This window comes from Lepisosteus platostomus, chromosome 8, assembly GCF_059453375.1.
Source record: "Lepisosteus platostomus isolate fLepPlt1 chromosome 8, fLepPlt1.hap1, whole genome shotgun sequence".
NCBI classification, from domain to species: domain Eukaryota; kingdom Metazoa; phylum Chordata; class Actinopteri; order Semionotiformes; family Lepisosteidae; genus Lepisosteus; species Lepisosteus platostomus.
In genome coordinates this window covers 17,779,646-17,807,525 of record NC_142618.1, presented here as the reverse complement: position 1 = coordinate 17,807,525, position 27,880 = coordinate 17,779,646, and the positions used below count along the sequence as shown (strand labels likewise).

At 52.5% G+C, this 27,880-nt stretch overlaps 1 protein-coding gene and 1 long non-coding RNA gene across 3 annotated transcripts; both read right to left on the bottom strand.

The window, feature by feature from the left end:
• Positions 1 to 135: 135 nt before the first annotated feature.
• Positions 136 to 22,909, bottom strand: LOC148656951 (sarcoplasmic/endoplasmic reticulum calcium ATPase 2). 2 transcript variants are annotated; one of them, XR_015941047.1, is made up of 24 exons: positions 22,563 to 22,909; positions 21,567 to 21,690; positions 20,269 to 20,391; positions 19,403 to 19,420; positions 18,621 to 18,703; positions 18,359 to 18,463; positions 16,400 to 16,538; positions 15,621 to 15,787; positions 13,835 to 13,990; positions 13,422 to 13,563; positions 12,644 to 12,810; positions 11,493 to 11,581; positions 11,195 to 11,297; positions 10,494 to 10,625; positions 10,185 to 10,310; positions 8,753 to 8,971; positions 8,281 to 8,625; positions 7,102 to 7,322; positions 5,837 to 6,039; positions 4,593 to 4,678; positions 4,330 to 4,463; positions 2,994 to 3,111; positions 2,010 to 2,531; positions 136 to 1,818 (listed from the first exon to the last, which is right to left on the bottom strand). XR_015941047.1 is itself a non-coding variant. In XM_088644288.1 (23 exons), the coding sequence occupies exons 3-23, from the start codon at positions 20,384 to 20,386 to the stop codon at positions 2,226 to 2,228; spliced, it is 3,177 nt and encodes a 1,058-aa protein (XP_088500414.1). In that variant the 5' UTR covers positions 20,387 to 20,391; positions 21,567 to 21,690; positions 22,563 to 22,909; the 3' UTR covers positions 136 to 2,225. The 2 variants fall into 2 exon arrangements, 1 of the variants encoding a protein (XP_088500414.1); XM_088644288.1 differs by having other exon boundaries at positions 136 to 2,531.
• Positions 3,486 to 4,322, bottom strand: LOC148656952 (uncharacterized). The gene is made up of 2 exons (XR_015941063.1): positions 3,792 to 4,322; positions 3,486 to 3,713 (listed from the first exon to the last, which is right to left on the bottom strand). It is a non-coding gene; the product is annotated as an uncharacterized LOC148656952 (long non-coding RNA).
• Positions 22,910 to 27,880: the final 4,971 nt, after the last annotated feature.

Genomic DNA, 27,880 nt, shown 5'->3' with positions numbered 1-27,880 from the left:
AACATCAGAGAACTATGTAAAGAAACATAGTGTATATCTTCCATAAAGTCAAACACTAATACAAAATTAGTAATCGATTAATAATTTAACAGTTACAATATCTAATAAAACTTAAAAAAAAGATACTTCAAACACTTATAATGAACTTTTTTATTTGACTTACTTTCCAAAGGTCATAGTATTCAGTTTTTGTAACATTTCATCCGTTTGAAAAAAATAATAATGCTACAAAAGTTGTCTTCCCTTCATTGTACAATAAGAAAAAGAATTTTTTGCTTCTCAGTTTCAATGAAAAACTAAAGATTTATAAGACATGAGGACATGATATAAGACAAGAAAGAAAAGAGATTCCAGCCCCACACACTGTTCCCTGTAGCTCCAGTGCTCCAGGTGTCCTATACAACTTCCGTCAGGACTTTAGATCAGTGTTCAACTGACTCACTAAGACAGTAACTGGGTCAGCTCAGTCTCTGAGAGACTCTGTCGGGACTGTAGGTTAGTGTTCATCTGATTCACTGAGACAGTGACTGGGTCAATTTAGTCTCCGAGAGTCTCAGTCTTTTAGTTGGGACTATCAATCAGTGTTAATATGGACCCACGGAGACAGTAACTGGGTCAGTTCAGTCCCTGAGATCCGCAGTCCTTCAGTCGGGACTGTAGATCAGTGTAAATATGGACCCACAGAGACAGTAACTGAGTCAATTCAGTCTCTGAGAGCCCCAGTCCTTCAGTCGGGACTGTAGATCAGTGTAAATATGGACCCAAGGAGACAGTAACTGCGTCAGTTCAGTCTCTGAGAGCCCCAGTCCTTCAGCTGGGACTGTAGATCAGTGTTAACATGGACCCACGGAGACAGTAACTGGGTCAGTTCAGTCCCTGAGATCCGCAGTCCTTCAGCTGGGACTGTAGATCAGTGTTAACATGGACCCACGGAGACAGCAACAGGGTCAGTATGGTTATTGTGAGTTGGGTTAGAGTCTTCTGATCTCTTTTTTCAAAGCCTGATTTTGAGGTTATATTTACTCCTCCCTTATACTTATCCATTAATAGTAATAACAATGAAGATATTATTTTACATCAAGCTTGTGTTCTTGCAATGAAAAAAATGAAATATAAAATATATTCAGTGTTTAAAATCAAGAAAAAAAACTAAAATCAAATTTATAATAAATAAGTGGCATATAGTGCACAGACATAACTTATCGATGGTGACGTTTATCCAATTTCATTGTAGCTAATCTATCTTTCTAACCCTTTCCAATCCTGCAGTGGGAGGATATGACAGAATCCCACAGAAATAAACACACACCGCAGGAAAGGAGCCACAGTGAGAGAGAGGAGATAACAGAGAATCACTTAATAATAAACACACAACAGGACAGGAGACACTGAGAGAGAAAGGTGATGAAAGAGAATCCACCCATCTGTACATTTTCTAAACACTTGATCCAATTCAGGGTTAAAGGGGAGCAGGAGACTATCGAGGTAAGTAACGAGTGCAAGGCAGGGTACACCCTGGATGGGATGCAGGAAACACAGACACAAACATGCAAACAGTTGCATTAGGGACAATTTTCCCAGGAGGCACAGTGAGAGATGAGATGGTAGAGAATGTCTGTACTGTATTAAGCCCTCTCTCTCAGTGCAGTGTTAATGTCCTGTAGTGTCCAGTCAGTATGTCTTTACTGTATTAACCCCTCTCTCAGTGTAGTGTTAATGTACTGGAGTGTCCAGTCAGTGTGTCTGTATGAACCCCTCTCTCAGCGCAGTGTTAATGTACTCTAGTGTCCCGTCAGTATGACTGTACTGTATTAACCCCTCTCTCTCAGTGCAGTGTTAATGTCCTGTAGTGTCCAGTCAGTGTGTCTGTACTGTATTAAGCCCTCTCTCAGTGTAGTGTTAATGTCCTGTAGTGTCCAGTCAGTGTGTCTGGACTGTATTAAGCCCTCTCTCTCAGTGCAGTGTTAATGTACTGTAGTGTCCAGTCAGTGTGTCTGGACTGTATTAACCCCTCTCTCAGTGTAGTGTTAATGTACTGTAGTGTCCAGTCAGTGTGTCTGTATTAACCCCTCTCTCTCAGTACTGTGTTAATGTCCTGTAGTGTCCAGTCAGTTTATCTCAGGGTTTTCAGCACCAACACTAACAGTTGTCATCCCTATGAACTTGGTGTACTCTACCTCTAGCTTTTCCTGTCTTCCTCTGTCTCTCTGCACACCCAAATCTCTCTATGTCCAGAAGATATTGGTGATGTCAGAGTCCAGGCTGTAGATCCACAACAAGAGTGGGGCGGACACCAGGACAAAAACCCAAGACACCCCTGTCAGAGCACGGGCTAGCGTGGCCATCCCCCACCACTGCCCCCCTGCCTCCCTCTGGTTCTCGTCCTCCTCGTTCGGGATGAGCTCCAGCCCCGGGTCAATGTAATTGCGGGCCAGGAACTTGAGGAGCTCGTCCAGCAGAATGACAGGAAGAGACATCTTGAGGACCGTCACCCACTGAGGCCAGGACAGCGGGTGGATCTGAAATATGATCTGCGAGCGCAAAAGAAGGAAAGGGAGACATGTGAGCACAGAGGTATGAAGACGGAGATGGATACGGGCACTAATATGCACTCTCGACAGTCCTCACTTAGAGATCAATACTGTCCTCAGTCAGAGATGGATAGAGTCAAGGGAAATGAATGACTGTCTAGAAGTGCCTTGACCCCCAGTGTTTCCAGCTGGTACGAGGGATTAGCTAGGTTAATGAGCGCCCGCGCTCTGTGTGGCTGGGGTGGGTAGGGGTGCACCCAGCTGTGTCCGACTCGATCGACGGCTCTGCACAGCTGTCCTGCCTGTTAGCACACAAATCCCGTTGGAAATTCGTGCGTTCAGCCGGACGGCGCTCCTGCCAGTCCGACACCCCCAGGGACTCGGGGGTGGAACGTGGGTCCCTACGAGCGTGGGGACACAGGACATTCTGACTGCAGACAGAGGAGACAGGGAGAGGCTCACCGGCAGCGGGTCGACGTAGAGGATGAGGAAGTGGAGAGCCATGGACAGACAGATTGCTCCCACCAGCCACGGGTTTGACCAGGGCGGCATCTTCAACAGGGACTGGTTCTCTGACAGACTGTGTGAGAGAACAATGTTAATCAGTGACAGGGCATCAGAAACAGAAATGAAGCGATTACTTCATTCTGTGCACTTACATAGAGCTCCTCATCCCAGGGAACCCTAAAGCTCTCTACCTACAGGAGGAAACCCACTTAGTGCCCTGTTGATGTGTGACCCCACCTGGGAGACACACAGCCCCTCCTGCACCAGCAGCCCCACCTGGGAGACACACAGCCCCCTCCTGCACCAGCGGCCCCACCTGGGAGACACACAGCCCCCTCCTGCACCAGCGGCCCCACCTGGGAGACACATAGCCCCCTCCTGCACCAGCGGCCCCACCTGGGAGACACACAGCCCCCTCCTGCACCAGCGGCCCCACCTGGGAGACACACAGCCCCCTCCTGCACCAGCAGCTCCACCTGGGAGACACACAGCCCCCTCCTGCACCAGCGGCCCCACCTGGGAGACACACAGCCCCTCCTGCACCAGCGGCCCCACCTGGGAGACACACAGCCCCCTCCTGCACCAGCGGCCCCACCTGGGAGACACACAGCCCCCTCCTGCACCAGCAGCTCCACCTGGGAGACACACAGCCCCCTCCTGCACCAGCGGCCCCACCTGGGAGACACACAGCCCCTCCTGCACCAGCGGCCCCACCTGGGAGACACACAGCCCCTCCTGCACCAGCGGCCCCACCTGGGAGACACACAGCCCCCTCCTGCACCAGCAGCTCCACCTGGGAGACACACAGCCCCCTCCTGCACCAGCGGCCCCACCTGGGAGACACACAGCCCCCTCCTATACCAGCAGGGGAAACTACTGACAGTGTCCTGGATCTGTAATGACCTGCAGTCGGGACACTGGGGTCAACACCCCTACTCTCACTGACAGTGTCCTGGGTCTGTAATGACCAGTGGTCAGGCACTCTGGCCTGTTCTGTTCTGGGTCCATAATGAGAAAGCAGTCACGCCTTTAATTTGACATCACATCCGAAGGACAGTGATGCCTATAGCACAGTGTCCCCTGTCATTGGATTGGAAATTATGGTCCAGAGGACAGATCGGTGCCTAATTGTCTACCAGAATCATCATCAACCAGGTTTTCCTCAAAGGTCTCCTATCCCATATTTGCCAATTGTAGATTAAGAACTCTATTATCTCTGTGATCCATCAGCATCACTCTTGCTCAAGAGGTACATATGAACAAAGCTGTTGCATTGTGATTTAATTCATACCTGTTGAGGGCGTTGCACATTTCAATGGTGACTAGCACCGACAGTGCCATCGTCATCGGGTAGGGAGACTCAAACACTGAGCAGTCCACTCCTTCAAACTCCTTGTGTTCCTCACTGCACTGCAGATAGTGACTCTGACAGAGAGAGAGAGGGGGTCAGACACACTGCCTGGACACTCCAGTACATGAACACTGCACTGAGAGAGAGGGGTTAACACAGTACAGACACACTGACTGCACTGAGAGATGCAGTCTTGTCCTCACCAGCTGGTAAAAGCTGACTTTCGGTCCATCATGAGCAGCCATAAACCACCAGGCAGCAGCTCCTACTGTGGCAGCACCAACATAACCTGGAGAAACAGGAAAGTACATCACACCAGGGACAGAGGAAACAGACACAGTAACACACATCCCAATACATCACTTAAGACCCTTATATGCCCATGTTTTTCAAGCTTTTCACCCCCTAGCATCTATACATAAATACAGACACTATGGTGCACTGCTACTCAAACAGTTTGATTTCTGTTGGTCATGAACTGAGGACCGAGACTCACAGAGCTCCTTTTCTCTGGGCTCGATTCTCATGTCCCTCAGGCTGGAGGAACTGAGGACATGGACACACAGAGCTCTTGTCCTCTGGTCTGTCAGGCTGGAAGAACTGAGGACAGGGACACACAGAGCTCCTGTCCTCTGGTCCGTCAGGCTGGAGGAACTGAGGACAGGGACACACAGAGCTCCTGTCCTCTGGTCCGTCAGGCTGGAGGAACTGAGGACAGGGACACACAGAGTTCCTGTACTCTGGTCCATCAGGCTGGAGGAACTGAGGACAGGGACACACAGAGCTCCTGTCCTCTGGTCCGTCAGGCTGGAGGAACTGAGGACAGGGACACACAGAGCTCCTGTCCTCTGGTCTGTCAGGCTGGAGGAACTGAGGACAGGGACACACAGAGCTCCTGTACTCTGGTCCATCAGGCTGGAGGAACTGAATGCCATTCCCATGCGTCTTGCAGTGGAGCCCCAGTGTCGTGACCGTGCAGCACTCCACAACACTAATACAAATAAACAATTCTTCACATTTTGTTTGTCTCATGGGTGACTTTTCCAAACTTCTGCGACACAACTGTTATTGTCAGAGGACAGACCCAACAACATCTTAAGACACCGTACTGTTTCAGGGCACACTTGTTATTGCCTGAAGGAACACCTGGTAACCTCTGAGGACACACCTGTTAGCCTCTGAGGGCCTACCATTGTGCTGTAGCACACCAGTTGAGAAACACTGCAAAAGAAGACCCTAGTATCACCCCTTAACACAAGTCATCCTCAGGTAATACTGAGAGAGATATATATAAATAGTCCACAGAAACACAAGATGGGAAAAGACACGGACTCTAGGCTCAGCACTTGTGTGCAAAGACAGACACTCGCAGCCTATGATGAGATGTCTGAAGAACAGCCAGCCCCAGCCTGAGATGAGAAAAGGGGACAGAGGGACAGACACTCACAGCCGATGATGAGATATCGGAAGAACAGCCAGCCTGAGATGAGGGGCTCCTTGGGCGAGCGGGGAGGCTTGATCATGATGTCCAGGTCCGGGGGGTTGAAGCCGAGGGCAGTGGCTGGAAAGCCATCTGTAACCAGGTTCACCCACAGCAACTGGACTGGGATGAGAGCCTCGGGCATCCCCAGTGCAGCAGTGAGAAAGATACTGAGAGGCAGAGACAGACACAGGGCTGTGATTAACTGACCATGGGATAACTCTTATAATTATAGATATATATTATAAGTGTTTTCCAGACACCCAATTCCAACATAGTCAACCAAGAGGAAAATTAGATTACATATTAACAGGCATAGTGTCTTCATCGGAGTGAGGAGTCTGTATCACCCCACTGTGTGGAGCCTGGTCTTCATCAGAGTGAGCAGACAGTGTCACCCCCCTGTGTGGAGCCTGGTCTTCATCAGAGTGAGCAGACAGTGTCACCCCCCTGTGTGGAGCCTGGTCTTCATCAGAGTGAGGAGACTGTGTCACCCCACTGTGTGGAGCCTGGTCTTCATCAGAGTGAGGAGTCTGGTCTTCATCAAAGTGAGGAGACTGTATCACCCCACTGTGTGGAGCCTGGTCTTCATCAGAGTGAGGAGACTGTGTCACCCCACTGTGTGGAGCCTGGTCTTCATCAGAGTGAACAGACAGTGTCACCCCCCTGTGTGGAGCCTGGTCTTCATCAGAGTGAGCAGACAGTGTCACCCCGCTGTCAGGAGTCTGGTCTTCATCAGAGTGAGGAGACAGTGTCACCCCGCTATCAGGAGTCTAGTCTTCATCAGAGTGAGGAGACAGTGTCACCCCACTGTGTGGAGCCTGGTCTTCATCAGAGTGAGCGGACTGTATCACCCCACTGTGTGGAGCCTGGTCTTCATCAGAGTGAGCGGACTGTATCACCCCACTGTGTGGAGCCTGGTCTTCATCAGAGTGAGCAGACAGTGTCACCCCACTGTGTGGAGCCTGGTCTTCATCAGAATGAGCGGACTGTATCACCCCACTGTGTGGAGCCTGGTCTTCATCAGAGTGAGCAGACAGTGTCACCCCACTGTGTGGAGCCTGGTCTTCATCAGAGTGAGCGGACTGTATCACCCCGCTGCCAGGAGTCTGGTCTTCATCAGAGTGAGCGGACTGTATCACCCCGCTGCCAGGAGTCTGGTCTTCATCAGAGTGAGCAGACTGTATCACAGATTACTCCTCTCCAACACACAAAGAAGTATATAAACTCACCAGACAACCTCTCCAATGTTCGAGGAGATGAGGTATCTAATGAACTGCTTCATGTTGTTGTAGATAGCCCTGCCCTCCTCCACTGCAGCCACGATGGTGGAGAAGTTGTCATCAGCAAGGATCATCTCAGATGCAGACTTAGCCACTGCAGTTCCTGAACCCATTGCAATTCCAATTTCTGCTTTCTTCAGGGCAGGAGCATCATTCACTCCATCCCCTGTCTGAGAGAGAGGGGTTAATACAGTCCAGACACACTGACTGGACACTACAGTACATCCGTCCTTCGGATGAGACGTAAAACCGAGGTCCTGACTCTCTGTGGTCATTAAAAATCCCAGGGCGCTTCTCGAAAAGAGTAGGGGTGTAACCCCGGTGTCCTGGCCAAATTTCCAATTGGCCCTTACTAATCATGGCCTCCTAATAATCCCCCTCTATGAATTGGCTACATTACTCTGCTCTCCTCCCCACTGATAGCTGATGTGTGGTGAGCGTTCTGGCGCACTATGGCTGCCGTCGCATCATCCAGGTGGGGCTGCACATTGGTGGTGGTGGAGGGGAGTCCCCATTACCTGTAAAGCGCTTTGAGTGGAGTGTCCAGAAAAGCGCTATATAAGTGTAAGCAATTATTATTATTATTATTATTATTATTAACACTGCACTGAGAGAGAGGGGTTAATACAGTCCAGACACACTGACTGGACACTACAGGACATTAACACTGCACTGAGAGAGAGGGGTTAATACAGTCCAGACACACTGACTGGACACTACAGTACATTAACACTGCACTGAGAGAGAGGGGTTAATACAGTCCAGACACACTGACTGGACACTCCAGGACATTAACACTGCACTGAGAGAGAGGGGTTAATACAGTCCAGACACACTGACTGGACACTACAGGACATTAACACTGCACTGAGATAGAGGGGTTAATACAGTCCAGACATACTGACTGGACACTCCAGTACATTAACACTGCACTGAGAGAGAGGGGTTAATACAGTCCAGACACACTGACTGGACACTACAGGACATTAACACTGCACTGAGATAGAGGGGTTAATACAGTCCAGACATACTGACTGGACACTCCAGTACATTAACACTGCACTGAGAGAGACAGGCTCACTGAGGCTAACGCGAGAGTTGAATAATGCTGTTTCTGTGGCAGCTCACCATGGCAGTGATGTCGCTCAGGCTCTGCAGGTACTCCACGATGCGGCTCTTGTGCGCCGGCTCCACCCTGGCGAAGCAGCGCACGGTGCGGCAGGCCTCCCGCTGCATGGCGGGGGGCAGCTCGTCAAACTCGCGGCCGGTCAGCCCTCCGCTGTCCCCCCGCTCCATGTCTTCCTCGGCCGTGATGATACCCACTCTCCGGCAGATGGCCAGCGCTGTGCCCTTATTGTCGCCCGTGATCATGATGACCCGGATTCCCGCCTGGCGGCACATCCGCACGGCGCCCACGACCTCCTTCCTGGGGGGGTCAAGCATGCCCACGCAGCCCACAAACGTCAGGTCCGACTGAGACAGAGAGAGACACGATCAACGACCCTGGTCATGCTGGCACTTCTTCTGTAACCTTGAGCACAGCTCAGGGAGCATCTCAGCCCCTCAGTGGGTAAGAGGTGACTGCATCAGTTGTCCTCACCTCATATAGTGAGAACTTGGTTGTGTCTTCCAAGCTGAGCTGCTCTCTTCGCAGTGGGCTGTCTCTGGTCGCCATGGCGAGGCAGCGGAGGGTGTCCCGGCCTGAGCCCCAGCTCCTCACTACACCCAGCAGTTGCTCCCGGAGACTAGGTGTGAGGGGCACCCGCAGCGAGTTGATCCTCAGCCAGTTACAGCGCTCCAGTATCCCCTCCGGAGCTCCCTGATGGGGGGGGGGGGAGAGGGTTAGTATAGGACAAGCAGTATCACCGGTGTCCACTGGCCGCGTGTCCCCCAGGCTTGCCTCATTAACAGCCATCGCTGCGATTTACCGAGCACCTGGGTTTTTGAAGCACTGTCAGAGAGAGCATCTCTCCTCTGCTCGAGACTAATTGTGATGTGCAGGCAGTGCTGGACACACAGACCTCTGACAGTGCACACCCCAGAGAATCAGACACAGATCTCATCCCTGCAGACTGGAGTCAGGGGGCTCTGACAGTGCACACCCCAGAGGATCAGACACAGATCTCATCCCTGCAGACTGGAGTCAGGGGGCTCTGACAGTGCACACTCCAGAGGATCAGACACAGATCTCATCCCTGCAGACTGGAGTCAGGGGGCTCTGACAGTGCACACTCCAGAGGATCACAGACACAGATCTCATCCCTGCAGACTGGAGTCAGGGGGCTCTGACAGTGCACACCCCAGAGGATCACAGACAGATCTCATCCCTGCAGACTGGAGTCAGGGGGCTCTGACAGTGCACACCCCAGAGGATCAGACAGATCTCATCCCTGCAGACTGGAGTCAGGGGGCTCTGACAGTGCACACCCCAGAGGATCACAGACACAGATCTCATCCCTGCAGACTGGAGTCAGGGGGCTCCGACAGTGCACACTCCAGAGAATCAGACACAGATCTCATCCCTGCAGACTGGAGTCAGGGGGCTCTGACAGTGCACACTCCAGAGAATCACAGACACAGATCTCATCCCTGCAGACTGGAATAAGCTTCTTTCAGTGAATGCATCACTATCCACAAATATCCAACAACATAGCTTCTTCATTAAATTGTGTTCCTTTTCTCCTTTATACTGCATGATTGTTTTAATTTGTACTGGCTAATATAAAATACTTACATGTGTATTACACATTTATCTTTCTTTACTGTTATTAACGTGTGTTATTTCAGGTCATGTAAATCTAATTACTGACTTGAATTAATGGGAAATTACTTGCCATTTAAGAACTGTTCATGTAACGTCTCTTAATGAACCAAGCAGTTAGTACAATTTAAAATGATCACATGATTCGTGTTGATCAGTTACTGAAGCCAGCAGTCACTCCTCAAGGAGGTTCAGTCATCTTGGAGCTGCTGCGAGATGCCATTGAGTGTGAAAAGCGCCTTACTGCCATCAAGAACAGCGGGCGGCTCACCTTGACAAACATCTTGGCCCCTGAGGTGCTGTGTGTGGGCTTCACGGGAGAGCAGAAGACCGACATGGACTTCCTGTCCCGGGAGAACTCCAGGGTCATCTCCTTCTTCATCAGCTGTCTGATCACCTGGGAGACAGACAGACACAGGGAGAGGAGAGGAGGAGGAACAGACAGCAAGATGGTGAGAGAGGATGAAGAGAGACATAAAGAGAGTGGGAGAGAGACAGGGGCAGAAGGAGCTGTGTAAGAATGTCAGAATGGTCATGCAAGTAAAGCGTCTGAGAAATCCAGAGACAGACAGGTACTCACTGAGCTGCAGGCGGTAGCTCTCTCGGGTGGGCTCAGCCCACTGAGGTCAGTGTTGAACACATTCATCTTCTCCACCAGACAGCACAGTGCTGCCTCTGTAGCCTCCCCCACCTTCTCAAACACTCCCTTAGACTGGAGAGAGACAGGGGTTAATACAGTCCAGACACACTGACTGGACACTACAGGACATTAACACTGCACTGAGAGAGAGGGGTTAATACAGTCCAGACACACTGACTGGACACTACAGGACATTAACACTGCACTGAGAGAGAGGGGTTAATACAGTCCAGACACACTGACTGGACACTACAGGACATTAACACTGCACTGAGACAGAGAGGGGTTAATACAGTCCAGACACACTGACTGAACACTCCAGTACATTAACACTGCACTGAGACAGAGAGGGGTTAATACAGTCCAGACACTGACTGAACACTCCAGTACATTAACACTGCACTGAGACAGAGAGGGGTTAATACAGTCCAGACACACTGACTGAACACTACAGTACATTAACACTGCACTGAGAGAGAGGGGTTAATACAGTACAGACACACTGACTGAACACTACAGGACATTAACACTGCACTGAGAGAGAGGGGTTAATACAGTCCAGACACACTGATTTATGTTATTCTATAAACACAATATGTGACCAGTGTGTTTGTGACCTTGCTATGAAGTGAGATTATTACCTCATTGAAGTACAGAGAGGAGTCGTTGCACAGAGAGCAGATGGAGGCCAATTCCACCAGTCCATCATACTGGGAGCACATCACTGGAACTCCGTCCTTCAGCCTAGCAGGAAGGGAATGGGAGGGTCAGCAGAGACAGTGTCACTAACCCACTGCAGTGTCAGGCAAGAGGTTTCTCACGTCGGTCAGTCACTCTTGCTTTACAGGCTGAGAGGCTGTGGCCGCCCATGGTAAAAGTGTTAATCAGGTTAATCGGAAAGAGGTAAAAGAAGCAGGTAATTAGTAAAATGAGACTCACACTTCTCCCTCAGGTGCGTAAGTTGATCCAGTCACTGTGAACTCGCTCAGGGTACAGTGCTGCCCCGCCAAACTCTCCACCACAAACATCTATGCACAGAGAAACAGCATCGCTTACCAAAACCACACCGCACATGCACAAGGGTTAGGGGTCCCGGAGGAGCCGCATAACAAAACATTAACACCCCACACTTCCATCCTACAGACACCTTTGTCCTACACTGAGGGTCAGAGGTCAGGGGCCATGACTAGCTTATACAGAGGGTCACAGGCCAGAACAGAGCTATACCAAGGGTCAGAGTTCATCACAGGCCTGTACAAGGGGGACAGATTTCACAGAACACCACTGTCCAATACCTGTTCATTTCATGTAGCTTGGCTGGGGACACAGTGAGACACAGGGACTGACGCTCACTCCCTGTCCATTTCACACAGCTCTGCTGGGGACACAGTGAGACACAGGTGCTCACACCCTGTCCATTTCACACAGCTCTGCTGGGGACACAGTGAGACACAGGTGCTCACACCCTGTCATTTCAGACAGCTCTGCTGGGGACACAGTGAGACACAGCTGCTCACTCCCTGTCCATTTCACACAGCTCTGCTGGGGACACAGTGAGACACAGGTGCTCACACCCTGTCATTTCACACAGCTCTGCTGGGGACACAGTGAGACACAGGTGCTCAATCCCTGTCCATTTCACACAGCTCTGCTGGGGTCTACTGTTCAGATGGGGGCCCTGGCATGACCAAGCTTGTGCAGATTTCAAAAACGGCTTAAAATCTGAGTCCTGACCCTCACTCTGCATCCTTTTTGCATACATGTGTAAAAAGACATAAACATAGGGGTTTCATGTTTTGTTATTAGGCACAATAGTTTCATATGCAATGGGAAAGGTTACATTTTAAAAAAACAAAACTGAAAACTCCAAGTGGTTACACCGCATTTCACCTCGTCCAGCAGATCCTACTCCCAGTTAATGATGTATGTTAGCAGCATGAAGGATGAGAGCACACATGCACTTGCTGGACCTGCGCCCGCTGTCCAGACGAGGAAACGAAACGGTGCAGCCAGCGAGTCCATGTGGCTCCTTGGCCAAGACTGGACCCGAGCCCCCCTGGGCCGAGCTGGGAGGACCAGCTGGGTCTTACCCGGCACACGGACATCTGGTTGGTGGTCAGCGTGCCAGTCTTGTCAGAGCAGATGACAGAGGTGCAGCCCAGGGTTTCGACAGAGGGCAAGCTCCTGACAATGGCATTTTTCCGGGCCATTCGCCGAGTACCCAGAGCTAGACAGGTCGTGATGACTGCTGGGAGACCTGGAGAAAAGAGAGGTTAATACAGTACAGACTGGACAGTCCAGGACATTAACACTGCACTGAGAGAGAGGGGTTAATACAGTCCAGACACACTGACTGGACACTCCAGGACATTAACACTGCACTGAGAGAGAGGGGTTAATACAGTCCAGACACACTGACTGGACACTACAGGACATTAACACTGCACTGAGAGAGAGGGGTTAATACAGTCCAGACACACTGACTGGACACTCCAGTACATTAACACTGCACTGAGAGAGAGGGGTTAATACAGTCCAGACACACTGACTGGACACTCCAGTACATTAACACTGCACTGAGAGAGAGGGGTTAATACAGTCCAGACACACTGACTGGACACTACAGGACATTAACACTGCACTGAGAGAGAGGGGTTAATACAGTCCAGACACACTGACTGGACACTACAGGACATTAACACTGCACTGAGAGAGAGGGGTTAATACAGTCCAGACACACTGACTGGACACTACAGGACATTAACACTGCAGGTGACTGCAGTTACAGGGAGGGAGCGTTAACACAGTACAGAAGCTCAGAGAGTGGCTTGAATGTATAACAGGAAAACAGATAATACAGTACAGTACCCTCTGGTATAGCAGCTACAGCCAGTGCCACAGCAATCTTGAAGTAGTACACTGCTCCCCTGAACCACGATCCCCCATGGACTGGATCACTGAAGTGACCGACATTGATCCCCCACACGGCCACACAGATCACACTGATCACCTGAGAGACAGAGTTAATAAAAGAAGAAGTGAGATAAGAGGTCGGTATGTATGTACACTACAGGTCAGACAAAAAGAGCTGGCCGCCCAGAGAGAACAGGCTGTGCTCCCACTGCCAGCAGGGAGAAGCAGAGACAGAGATGCGAGAAGAAAGTTTTATTGATCGTAAATATCTGTGAAAGTCTTCGAAATTACTTACTAATTAGGCAAGACGTTAATTCACTGCTGATGCCAATAAAGTTGGCTGAGTTTAAATTTGAGAGGTGGCTGACCTTCGAGAGCTGCTCTCCAAACTGGTCCAGTTTCTGCTGCAGTGGTGTTCTCTCAGGGTCGGTGGAGGCCATCTCATCCCGAATCTTCCCAATCTCCGTATGGACTCCCGTGGCCACTACTATACCAATCGCCTTCCCTGCAGAGATATTTGTTCCCTGAGGTGGGGAGGGGGGAAGAAAAGGAGAATATACTCAACTCATCACTGATACAAGAGAGTCACTCATAACTGTCAGACATGTGAACACACAGACATGTATTGACGCTAGGGCAGCCATGCACATGCAATCAGGTGTTCTTACAGTATAACGTACGTACACATTCAGACACACACACACTCAGACAGGCAGGAGTGCGCGCGCACACGCACACACACACTCAGACAGGCAGGCAGGAGCGCGCACGCACACACACTCACTCAGACAGGCAGGAGTGCGCGCACACACACACACTCAGACAGGCAGGAGTGCGCGCGCGCACACACACACACACTCAGACAGGCAGGAGTGCGCGCGCGCGCACACACACACACTCAGACAGGCAGGAGTGCGCGCGCGCGCACACACACACACTCAGACAGGCAGGAGTGCGCGCGCGCGCACACACACACACTCAGACAGGCAGGAGTGCGCGCGCGCGCACACACACACACTCAGACAGGCAGGAGTGCGCGCGCGCGCACACACACACACTCAGACAGGCAGGAGTGCGCGCGCGCGCACACACACTCAGACAGGCAGGAGTGCGCGCGCGCGCACACACACTCAGACAGGCAGGAGTGCGCGCGCGCGCACACACACTCAGACAGGCAGGAGTGCGCGCGCGCGCACACACACTCAGACAGGCAGGAGTGCGCGCGCGCGCACACACACTCAGACAGGCAGGAGTGCGCGCGCGCGCACACACACTCAGACAGGCAGGAGTGCGCGCGCGCGCACACACACTCAGACAGGCAGGAGTGCGCGCGCGCGCACACACACTCAGACAGGCAGGAGTGCGCGCGCGCGCACACACACTCAGACAGGCAGGAGTGCGCGCGCACACACACACTCAGACAGGCAGGAGTGCGCGCGCACACACACACTCAGACAGGCAGGAGTGCGCGCGCACACACACACTCAGACAGGCAGGAGTGCGCGCGCACACACACACTCAGACAGGCAGGAGTGCGCGCGCACACACACACTCAGACAGGCAGGAGTGCGCGCGCACACACACACTCAGACAGGCAGGAGTGCGCGCGCACACACACACTCAGACAGGCAGGAGTGCGCGCGCACACACACACTCAGACAGGCAGGAGTGCGCGCGCACACACACACTCAGACAGGCAGGAGTGCGCGCGCACACACACACACTCAGACAGGCAGGAGTGCGCGCGCACACTCAGACAGGCAGGCAGGAGTGCTCACACACACTCAGACAGGCAGGCAGGCAGGAGTGCTCACACACACACACACACACACACACACACACACACACACACACACACAGACAGGCAGGCAGGCAGGCAGGCAGGCAGGCTCACACACACACACACTCAGACAGGCAGGCAGGCAGGAGCACTCACTCACACACACACACTCAGACAGGCAGGCAGGAGTGCTCTCACACACACACACACTCAGACAGGCAGGCAGGAGTGCTCTCACACACACACACACTCAGACAGGCAGGCAGGAGTGCTCTCACACACACACACACACTCAGACAGGCAGGCAGGAGTGCTCTCACACACACACACACACTCAGACAGGCAGGCAGGAGTGCTCACACACACACACTCACAGAGAAGAGCATGTTCTTCTTGTCCTGGTTGACCGCCCTGGGGTCAGGAACAGGGTCGGTGTGTTTGATGACAGAGACGGACTCCCCAGTGAGGATGGACTGGTCCACCCTCAGTGTGGTGGATCTGATGGAGGTGATGCGGATGTCGGCCGGCACCTTATCACCCACTGAGGTGTCAGAGAGAGGAAGAGAGCGGTGCTTACTCAGTTTGACTCCTGCCCCAGGCTGTTCCAGTGTAGAAACAGTATACAACAGCGGTTTCTCAAGAAGTGACTATGCCACCAGCTATTTCTGAATACTGCAGCACTGAGATCCCATGGCAATCGTGAAATTAAACACACATACAGGTGTGGGGAGAAGAACACAAGGGAACAGGTCTCTCATGAGCCGATGCTCACAGAGAGCAAAAACGTGTCTCTCTTGCATCAGTAGTCAGAAGCTCAAGCCATGCAGAAGCTCCTGTGTAAGTGTGCTTGTTTACTGTCAACTGCAATTCTTCACCTCGCCTTAAAAAAATGCTCAATCCGTAAAACATTTACCCCAATCATATACGGTAATAAATAAACTGCAGTCTCCAATCATTGAGTGTGTCTGTACTGCATTAAAATCACTTGGTGCAGTGTTAATGTACTGGAGTGTCCAGTCAGTGTGTCTGTACTGTGTTAACACCTCTCTTTCTCAGTGGAGTGTTAATGTACTGGAGTGTCCAGTCAGTGTGTCTGTACTGTGTTAACACCTCTCTTTCTCAGTGGAGTGTTAATGTCTCTCCGTTTCATTACCAGCCACTTCCACTATGTCTCCAGGGACAATGTCGGTAGCCTTAATCCTCTGGATACTCTTCCTGTCCTGTCGGTAAACCTTTCCCATCTCCGGCTCATACTCCTTAAGGGCAGAGATGGCATTTTCTGCATTGCGCTCCTGGAACACACAATAGAGTACAAATCTGTTCACAACATTACACAATACATCAGTCCCTTGGCACAAAATGGAGTTCTCTGTAGTGCACTCCTGCACAACACAGAATTATACATCGTCAGCACACGATGGCTCTCAGGATTAGATGAACATGAGACACAGCAGTCTACTTTATCACAGAGATCATTTAATTACTGCCTGGCCCTCCCATTCCTTTGCCCGAGCTCACACTAAATCTCTCTCCCTTTCCATCCTGCACCCTCTCCTCCTCCCCTCACCGCCTCCCTCTCTCCCTCCTCCCCCCTCCCCGCTCTCCCTCCATCCTCCCTTCACTGCCTCCCTCTCTCCCTCCTCCCCTCTCTCCCTCCATCTTCCCTTCACCGCCTCCCTCTCTCCCTCCTCCCCTCTCTCCCTCCATCTTCCCTTCACCGCCTCCCTCTCTCCCTCCTCCCCCCTCCCCTCTCTCCCTCCATCTTCCCTTCACCGCCTCCCTCTCTCCCTCCTCCCCCCTCCCCTCTCTCCCTCCATCTTCCCTTCACCGCCTCCCTCTCTCCCTCCTCCCCCCTCCCCTCTCTCCCTCCATCTTCCCTTCACCGCCTCCCTCTCTCCCTCCTCCCCCCTCCCCTCTCTCCCTCCATCTTCCCTTCACTGCCTCCCTCTCTCCCTCCTCCCCTCTCTCCCTCCATCTTCCCTTCACTGCCTCTCTCTCTCCCTCCTCCCCTCTCTCCCTCCATCTTCCCTTCACTGCCTCTCTCTCTCCCTCCTCCCCCCTCCCCTCTCTCCCTCCATCTTCCCTTCACTGCCTCCCTCTCTCCCTCCTCCCCCCTCCCCTCTCTCCCTCCATCCTCCCTTCACTGCCTCCCTCTCTCCCTCCATCCTCCCCTCTCTCCCTCCATCCTCCCTTCACTGCCTCTCTCTCTCCCTCCTCCCCCCTCCCCTCTCTCCCTCCATCTTCCCTTCACTGCCTCCCTCTCTCCCTCCTCCCCCCTCCCCTCTCTCCCTCCATCCTCCCTTCACTGCCTCCCTCTCTCCCTCCATCCTCTCCTCTCTCCCTCCATCCTCCCTTCACTGCCTCTCTCTCTCCCTCCTCCCCCCTCCCCTCTCTCCCTCCATCTTCCCTTCACTGCCTCCCTCTCTCCCTCCTCCCCTCTCTCCCTCCATCCTCCCTTCACTGCCTCCCTCTCTCCCTCCTCCCCTCTCTCCCTCCATCCTCCCTTCACTGCCGCCCTCTCTCCATCCTCCCCTCTCTCCCTCCATCCTCCCTTCACTGCCTCCCTCTCCCTCCTCCCCTCTCTCCCTCCATCCTCCCTTCACTGCCTCCCTCTCTCCATCCTCCCCTCTCTCCCTCCATCTTCCCTTCACCGCCTCCCTCTCTCCATCCTCCCCTCTCTCCCTCCATCTTCCCTTCACCGCCTCCCTCTCTCCCTCCTCCCCTCTCTCCCTCCATCTTCCCTTCACTGCCTCCCTCTCTCCCTCCTCCCCCCTCCCCGCTCTCCCTCCATCCTCCCTTCACTGCCTCCCTCTCTCCCTCCTCCCCCCTCCCCGCTCTCCCTCCATCCTCCCTTCACTGCCTCCCTCTCTCCCTCCTCCCCTCTCTCCCTCCATCTTCCCTTCACTGCCTCCCTCTCTCCCTTCTCCCCTCTCCCCCCACTGCCTCCCTCTCTCCCTCCCTCCCTCCTCCCCTCACCACCTCCCTCTCTCCACCCTCCACCCTCCCCTCCCCCCCTCCTCCACCCTCCCCTCACCGCCTCCCTCTCTCTTTCCTCCCTTCACTCCCTCCCTCCCTCCCCTGTCTCCCTCAGTCTCGCTCTGTGTCCGTGTACCTGCCATACTCCCACGATGGCATTTGCAATGAGGATTAGCAGAATGACAAAAGGCTCGACGAAAGCTGTAATTGTGTCATCCCCTTCCTCAAACCAGGCCAGCGCCTGCAAGAGAAAGAGGAGTTAAAATCAGACAAGACTGGCAGACTCACGTATTGACACACCTGTTCTCAATACATGAAAACGAAGAGGCACAAATATAGAAGACGTATACAAAGAGAATGTCACAAGACACAGACACAAAGACAGAGAAGAACCTTACGAAGGAAATGCAGGCAGCCAGCAGTAATATCCTGACCAGGAGATCTTCAAACTGCTCCAACACCAATTCCCATAGAGACTTCACTGATAAAGAGAACAAGAGAGAGAGGTTACTACAGTACACTAACACTGCACTGAGAGAGAGGGGTTAATACAGTCCAGACACACTGACTGGACACGACAGGACATTAACACTGCACTGAGAGAGAGGGGTTAATACAGTCCAGACACACTGACTGGACACTACAGGACATTAACACTGCACTGAGAGAGAGGGGTTAATACAGTCCAGACACACTGACTGGACACTACAGGACATTAACACTGCACTGAGAGAGAGGGGTTAATACAGTCCAGACACACTGACTGGACGCTACAGGACATTAACACTGCACTGAGAGAGAGGGGTTAATACAGTCCAGACACACTGACTGGACACTACAGGACATTAACACTGCTCTGAGAGAGAGGGGTTAATACAGTCCAGACACACTGACTGGACACTACAGTGCAGTTTATTAACACTTTACTGTGAGAAAACTGTGAATGTTTTTAATGTAAATTAGTAAACAATAAGCCACAATTGAGCACAGATGGAGAGTCACTGCACCAGAAAATGTTGCCGTTTAGCCTCTGACGGCAAGCCCTCGGCTCTAGATCTCCTAAAGATGGAGTGACCTCATCCTTCTCTGTCTCCTCTATCCCCCTGGGCCTCCTGCACACACTGGACCGGACACCCACAGTGTACCCGTTACACCCCACAGTGACTGTTAGATCTCTCACCTTCTTCAGCAGGCAGCTCTTTGTTTCCAGAGGCACAGGTCCGCAGGAAAAGAGAGGGAAACAGACAGGTCAGCTCAGAAAGACTGTGTTAGCAGCCCAGCGCCGTACAGAGCAGGGGCAAAAACCAGGAGCTATCAACACTGCTACAGCTGTGGCTGGCATCCCGAGACAAATCTTTAAGCACTGGGCCTCCTGCGTCACTCAGCTAGCCAAGGCGGGTGAGATCTGTGGTCGTGGGTTCGAGTCCGGGCTGTATCTCCATCTGACTGTGACTGGATTCCCTCAGCGTCAGTGCACACATGAGTGCTGCAGGGGGTAGGAGGGGATTCATCCGACAGCAATCTCTCAGCTGTGGACAACACAGCGCCCCCTCCTGGGCACCTACAGGCAGGCGGTGCTGCCAGTGAGGGACAGATCTGTCCTCTTATTGGTGCTCATCCCCTCTACATACAGTAGGAGACCCATTCCCTCCCCTGCTGAAGTGCAGCCCCACCTGGGACACACAGCCCCCTCCTGCACCAGCGGCCCCACCTGGGAGACACACAGCCCTCTCCTGCACCAGTGGCCCCACCTGGGAGACACACAGCCCCCTCCTGCACCAGTGGCCCCACCTGGGAGACACACAGCCCCCTCCTGCACCAGTGGCCCCACCTGGGAGACACACAGCCCCCTCCTGCACCAGTGGCCCCACCTGGGAGACTCACAGCCTCCTCCTGCACCAGTGGCCCCACCTGGGAGACACACAGCCCCCTCCTGCACCAGTGGCCCCACCTGCCACTACTAATAATAATAACTAGGACAACAAGCTGGTCCTCTTCAATTTCAGCACTAAAAACAATCGGAGGGCTGTTACAGAGTGTGATTACCGTTGGTGCCCCATTGTTCTTTGGCCTTCTTGACTTGCTCACAGCTGAGGCCTGTTGACTCATTCACTCCAAAATAGCACAGTACCTCCTCCACGGTCTTCGTATGTGCATTGTTCATCTCTCCTGAAATACAGACACAGGCGCTTGCTGGCTAGTGGGACGCTACACCAGTAGTGAGAGAGAGGAGGTTTAATACATGTGTGTGTATTCTGGGGCATGTGTGAGTGTGGGGGGGTTGCATGCACGAGTGCGTGTACGAGTGTGGGTGTATGTATGTGTGTGTGAGTTTCTGAGTGCACGTGTGGCTATGCAGGTGTGTGTGTGTGTGTGTGTATGAATGTGTGGGTGTTTATAAGTGGGCGGGTGTGTATGTCTGGGTGCTTGTTATGTGTGTGCAGGTGCGCATGCGTTTGTGTGGTTGGATGAGCGTGCAGGTATATGTGTGAGTGTGTGGATGCATGGGAATGTGCAGTTGTGTGTGGGTGTGTGTATGCATGTGTGAGAGTGTTTGGGTGAATGTGAGGGTGCATGTGTGAGTGTGTGGGTGCGTGTGAATGTGTGCGAGTGTGTGAATGTATGCATGTGAAAGTGTGTGACTGTGTGTGAAAGTGTGCGAGTCTGTGGATGTGTGTGATGCGTATGAGTGTGTGAGAGTCGCGTGAATGTGTGTGCGTGACTTTATGGTGCGTGTGAATGTGTGAGTGTCTGAGTTTGTGGGTGTGTGTGTGTGAGCAAGTGAGTGTGTGGATCTGTGTGTAAGTGTGATCATGCTTGTGCGAGAGTGTGGGTGTGTAAGTTAGTGTGAATGCGAGTATAAGGGTGTGTGAGCCTGTGTGTAAGTGTGCAGGGGTTTGTGAGCGTGAGCGTGTGTGTGTGAGAATGTGGGTGTGTAGGTCTGTGTGTAAGTGTGCAGGGGTTTGTGAGTGTGAGCATGTGTGTGTGAGAATGTGGGTGTGTAGGTCTGTGTGGAAGTGTGCAGGGGTTTGTGAGTGTGAGCGTGTGTGTGTGAGAATGTGGGTGTGTAGGTCTGTGTGGAAGTGTGCAGGGGTTTGTGAGTGTGAGCGTGTGTGTGTGAGAATGTGGGTGTGTAGGTCTGTGTGTAAGTGTGCAGGGGTTTGTGAGTGTGAATGTGTGTGTGAGAGTGTGAGTGTGTAGGTCTGTGTGTAAGTGTGCAGGGGTGTGCGAGTGTGAGTGTGTAGGTCTGTGTGTAAGTGTGCAGGGGTGTGCGAGTGTGTAGGTCTGTGTGTAAGTGTGTGGGTGCTCGCTCTGTGGTGGATCATGTCCAGGGTGTATCCTACCTTGTACACTGTCTGCCAGGGTAGGCCCCAGCTCACAATGCCTCTGAGCAGGACTGATGGGTATGAAATGATGGTGATGGCAAAGAAGGAGTCCTGTTGTCTCACAGCTGTCCTGGCGTCCCTGCTGAAGAAGGCGAGATCACAGATGGCAGCCCTATCAGTATGGGTAGCACTGCCCCTATTCTCTTCTTTAAAGGGGTACAGGGCACATCCTGATCAACACCTGTTCTACAGCCTCCATCATCCTACCCAGGAAGTTCCCTGGCACAGTAGAGAACTCAGGTTGTGGCAGCGAGCTGCCCACTGGTCATCAGGCCCCAGTGTTCATGGGAAGACCCCTGTCAGGCCAAAGAACGTGGCTGCTCCTGCTTCCCTGAGCCCCACAGTCTTGCGCAGGACTGGGAGCCCAGAGCCAGTGCACTCTGGACACACGGCTCTCCAGGGAGTGCAGCCTGGGGCTGACCCCATCTCGGCTGCACTGGCCCACCTGAAGCAGAGAGACGGCACCAGTAACTACTGAACAGTGACCAGTGACCAGTGCAGCTCTCCCTAGCCCTGTGCTGGCTCAGTCCCAGTCCTCTGTCAGGGGAGAGCTCTACACAGCACCAGTGACCAGTGACCAGTGACCAGTGACCAGTGACCGTGTCTTCAGTAACTCGCCGTACAGACCCTGGAAAGGCGGGGGGCGACAGTGACTGCTCTGCAATGCCGGACCCCCCGGCACTGGCATGATGACGCCACCCTCCCCGCTGGCCCCCCGAGAGAGAGAGAGAGGACAGGGGGTCAATATGGCTATCCTGGGGCCCCGCACACTCTCTCTGGCCCTCAGCCTCCTCTTCCTGCCGCAGGCCGGCAGCGCCCACCTGACCGCCCGCCGGGTGGCTGACGGCCGCGGCCCGCTCGCCTGAAACGCCGGGCTCCGGGTCCGTGGCGGCCGCCCTCCCGGAGGACAGGACCGCTACCGCGGGCACGATCACTGCTGTGCTGTATACTTACCGGTCCGGCTAGAAATCGCGGTCCTGACGGCAGCGAGAGCACCGGCGTCACCGAGCGGCTCGCGGTATTGATGAAGCACCGTGACGTTAACACGGGATTTTCATTCTTTTACCTCTGCGACGCTTGGCGAAATTTTACATAACGCTATTCCTAAAACAATGACACCCTGTCGAAGTGCACTTAATCGCGTCAGTAACTACAACGAAACGCGACGAGATGAATTAAGTAATTGGTCAAATGTCTGACTTTGTTTTTCTATTTGCGGTTTCACTACAGTACTAATCCCCGGACTGCCGTTATGTACACTGACAGCTCGAGCCCAATTGTTTCTAGGCCATTGCTGACCTCGAGGGGGCGCGTCACAGCCAATCATAGCTCAGGAAAACTGACGGACACGGAAGCGAACGAATCGGATTTCCACTTTGACATAAAGGTCCACCTCTACCCGTTATTGTCCCCCCCTCCCACTCTTTACTTGAGCTCAGGAAGGGGGGAGCTTCACCCCTTCTGGCCATCGCAGCCAATCCAAGCGCCTAATTAAAAAAAGGCGGTGATGGACAGCTCCAATCACCAAAGAGCGCACAGACATGCTGTGAGTGACGTTGAACTAACCTATTGTGTTCAGGAGACGTCTGAACAAGGCGGGATTGCAGTGGGAATTGGAATGCGGAGATTTCTTCTATTCTCCGCCAATCGGACAGCAGACCGAGCTCAGGGGGCAGGATCAATCAGAGGAGCGACGTCTCTCTGTAACAACTGCAGAGCCGTGCCCTGAGAAAAATGGTCTAATCGCCGTGTGTCCGCCAGTTACACAGACCAGGGCCAAGACGGTAGTAAATTCCAACTACACTCGTCCGATTCCAGTGGGATAGAGGGAGAATTGCCCCAGTTAAAGAAATACCAATTATCTTCTGTTCATCTGTTTTGAAATTGTGATATTGACCGATGACTCACTGTCTCCGTATACTGTCGATGTTTCCAGGCACTGCGAGTTTCCCAGTGCTCTTTCCATAATTAGCTCTTTTAATTGCGCTAATTAGGTCGGTTCCCTTAAGGTTTAATTAGCACAGAGCGTCCATGACTGAAACACGAGAGATGCAGTATCAAAGAGTCTGAAGGGATGGAAACAAAGGATTTTTGTTTTTTCAGCTCTCGTCTATAGTTTTTCGTCTTCTGGTTGATAGAGATATCAAAATATTTGTATTACTTGTAACAGCAACAATGTCGTGAGGTTACCGCCAGGCGACTGCAGGCGTTCTGCAGCAGGTGCACTGACAGGCTATCAAACAGGCCTGACAGGTACCTTCTCTCTGCTGGTTATTTTGTCATCAGCAGTCACAGTCGGGCAGTGGTGGGTCTCTGCTGGAATCAGGGCTCCTGCTTCACACTGGGAGAGGGCTGGGAGATTGACTGTGCCTGATCTCTGGATAAGACAGGTCTGGGCAGCCTGACTCTCCTCTGGTCTCTGAGCCCCAGATGATCATCACCCTGACCTCCACTGGGGCTCCAGGACCCAGCATCACTGCCACACACTTACCAGGCCCTGTCTTTCTCACTCAGGTGTGCAGTGTGCAACTGGGACCAACTAGATCTGCAGAAGGAAAAACACTTATCGCGGTGGGCGTGTCTGATACAGTGTCACTCCCATTGTGGGTGTGTCTGATACAGTGTCACTCCCATTGTGGGTGTGTCTGATACAGTGTCACTCCCATTGTGGGTGTGTCTGATACAGTGTCACTCCCACTGTGGGTGTGTCTGATACAGTGTCACTCCCATTGTGGGCATGTCTGATACAGTGTCACTCCCACTGTGGGTGTGTCTGATACAGTGTCACTCCAGTTGTGGGTGTGTCTAATACACTGTCATTCCCACTGTGGGTGTGTTTGATACAGTGTCACTCCAGTTGTGGGTGTGTCTGATACAGTGTCATTCCCACTGTGGGTGTGTCTAATACACTGTCATTTCCACTGTGGGTGTATCTGATACAGTGTCACTCCAGTTGTGGGTGTGTCTAATACACTGTAATTTCCACTGTGGGTGTGTCTAATACACTGTCATTCCCACTGTGGGTGTGTCTGATACAGTGTCATTCCCACTGTGGGTGTATCTGATACAGTGTCACTCCAGTTGTGGGTGTGTCTAATACACTGTCACTCTCACTGTGGGGGTGTGACACTGTTATGAAAGTCAGAAAGGCTGGTAGTGTGTGTGGCCACTATAAGAAGCAAAACAAGCTGTACAGCATCTCTGCCACCCTCGTGTACCAGCCCCGGAGTTTCTCCTCCTGCAGGAAGGACTGGGTGCTGTCCTGTCCTGCTAGAACAGTGTCCCGTCAGGATGAGCCTGCAGGCAGGGCAGCGGGTGAGTCCCAGGACGGGATCGATGTAGCGCCCTGCGGTCACTGCAGGCGGAGCTCTGGCCGTGCCAGGTGAGACCGCGAGCGAGCGAGAGAGCTGGAACAAAGACATCACGCCTGGCCTGGCCTGGCCTGGCCTGGCCTGGCTCTCCGATAACAGGTCACACCACCTCATCCTGTCTGAGCTGTGTCCCGTCGGCTCCCTCGCCCCCGAGACGGCCAGTCTCTCCAGCGATCCGCTGCCTCTCACCATCCACCCATTGAGCAAAAACTTCGGCCAACATCCCACAGTGCTCTGGGCTCTTTCATCTTCTACACACCTACAAGCACCGAGTGTGAAGTTCCTCCTGGTGCTCAGTGTACAAACCCCAGTTCACACAGACACCTTATTTGCTGAAGAATACAGAGCTGATCACCACGTCCGTGACTGACATAACATCCCAGGGTATCCCTCTCTGAATAATCATTTACTCCTGTCTGCCTCCACAATCAGGGTCTGCCCATCGCCTCCGTCCGCTGATGCCTGAGCAGAGCAGCTTTGGCCAGGATCAGCACAGACTCTCCGATCAGATCGCTTCTCTGAGATTCAGCAGAAAAAAATCTTTGCTGCTTGATTTTTCTGTATGATGGCACCTATCATTGCACCCTTCACTGTCACCTAAGGGGCGTTTGTAGTGACTGTGGACAGTGGTGTAGTTAGTAAACTACTGCAGACCTCGTGTGTGTTCGCTACATTCACTGCAATTCAGAGGTAACAGGGGTAGCAAGCACTGTAGACACTACAACTGAAGGATGTAGATTAACTTTCACAAATGGGCACCCCCTGCATCCCTCTCCTCCTCCCCACTGAGAGCTGGTGTGTGGTGAATGGACTGGCGCATCATCCAGGTGGAGCTGCACACTGGTGGTGGTGGAGGGGATCCCCATTACCTGTATAGAGCTTTGAGTGGAGTGTCCAGAAAAGGGCTATATAAGTAAGCCATTATTTATTATAAAATGAGAAACACTGAGACAGAAGGGGTTACATGTGAGAAAGACTGAGGTGTTTATGTGGAGACATCATTTGCATCTTTATTTACATCTTCTTGATGATGTGGAGAAGGAACTGAAGGCAAACAAAATGCTGGGATACAGAGTGAAAAGTGTAGAATATAAATCAATGTTGTATTAAAATTGTATAACGCACTAGTATGGCCTCATTTAGATTGTTGTAGACTGCACTGGTCACCACCTTACAGAGAAGACATTGCTGCTCTGTGAAGTTGCCCTCCTACAAACACTGAAACTCACCACATTCGTTTGTGCTCGGCTGTGCTGTTGAAAGTAGTATCTGTGCTGCTTTTGTTCCAGAGACAAAGCACCTTCTTTTTCTAGCAATCACATGGCTCTGTGACATTGACCTCCTACAAATACACAGAGCTCATGATCTGCAGATCATTCAGTTATGATCTTTGGATCAGCTGAAACCAGCCTTTAGTGTTTAATTGAGTTCTGAGATATCACCTGGACCTTCAGCTGAGACCTTTTCTTGTGAATCAGGTTACTTTCTAGCACTCTCTAGTCTGAAGAGAGTGTCCCACGCTGACAGGCTGAAGGAACTGAATCTCTTCAGTCTGAAGGGAGTGTCCCACACTGACAGACTGAAGGAGCTGAGTCTCTTTAGTTTGAAGGGAGTGTCCCACACTGACAGGCTAAAGGAATTGAATCTCTTTAGTCTGAAGGGAGTGTCCCACACTGACAGGCTGAAGGAACTGAGTCTCTTTAGTCTATAAAACAGAAGACTATAAGGTAACCTTAGACAAGTATTCAGAGGACACAATGTGATGTGCACTATTTGCAAGTGCATGTAAAATTGAGAACGGGAGGCACTTCTTTACACAAAGGGTGGTGAAAGAGTGCAGCACACTAACTAACCATGATGTAGATGCAAAAACCCAGGCTTCTTTCAAGAAACATCTGGATGAGATCCTGAGATCAAGCAGTTACTAACAACCAAAAGCGCTGGACGGACCGAACAGCCTCCTCTCATGTGCAAACTTTATATTCTTCTGCCAGTCCACTCCTCCAGAGCAACACTCTGTCGGTTCGGTCAGAAGCCTTACTTCATCAAACCCACAAACCCGGCTGGACTGACGCCCTGGGCGAGCGGACTTCGAGAGCCCTTTAATAAAATTATTTTATTTAATAAAAACGTGTCGATGAGGCCACAATCCGTCACTCAGCCTGTCCTTCCGCTACTGGCCACCAGAGGGAGACACCACACCGTTTTTTTTCGGTCCTCCCGCAGTCCGAGGCGCGCTGCGAGTCCACGCGCGCGTCTCTCCTTCCCTCTGCGCGCGTGTCGGTGTGTGGCTGCACTGGAGTGAGTCTGACGGACAGCCAGGACAAAAGCATTCCTCGCGTTCATCCCTCAGACTCACCTGCCTGCCCACCCCCCCGTCTCACCCTGGTGTGAACAGTGTGCACGCAGGAGCCCCGCCGGTCAGCCCCAGAGCTCCGCGGACGCGTCTCCAGAGCACCCAGCACAGCCAGGTCCCGGCCCGCGGCTCCCTGGCTGCAGGGTCGGGGTCACTGTTAGGGTCAGGTAGGGGTCGGGGTCACTGTGAGGGTAGGGGGTCACTGTGAGGGTAGGGGGTCAGGGTCATGGTAGGGGTCAGGTTCAAGGTCAGGGACACACACACACACTGACACACACAGCCCCACCCCTGCACTGACACACTCACATAAAGGACATACACACAGAGACTGACACAGACACACACAAACACAGACAGACACACACGCAGACACACACACACACACACTGACACACTGACACACACAGCCCCACCCCTGCACTGACACACTCACACAAAGGACACACACACAGAGACTGACACAGACACACACGCAGACACACACACACAGACACACACGCTGAGGCAGTGGCGGAGCTGAAAGCAGGGTCCTGGACTGGCCCCTG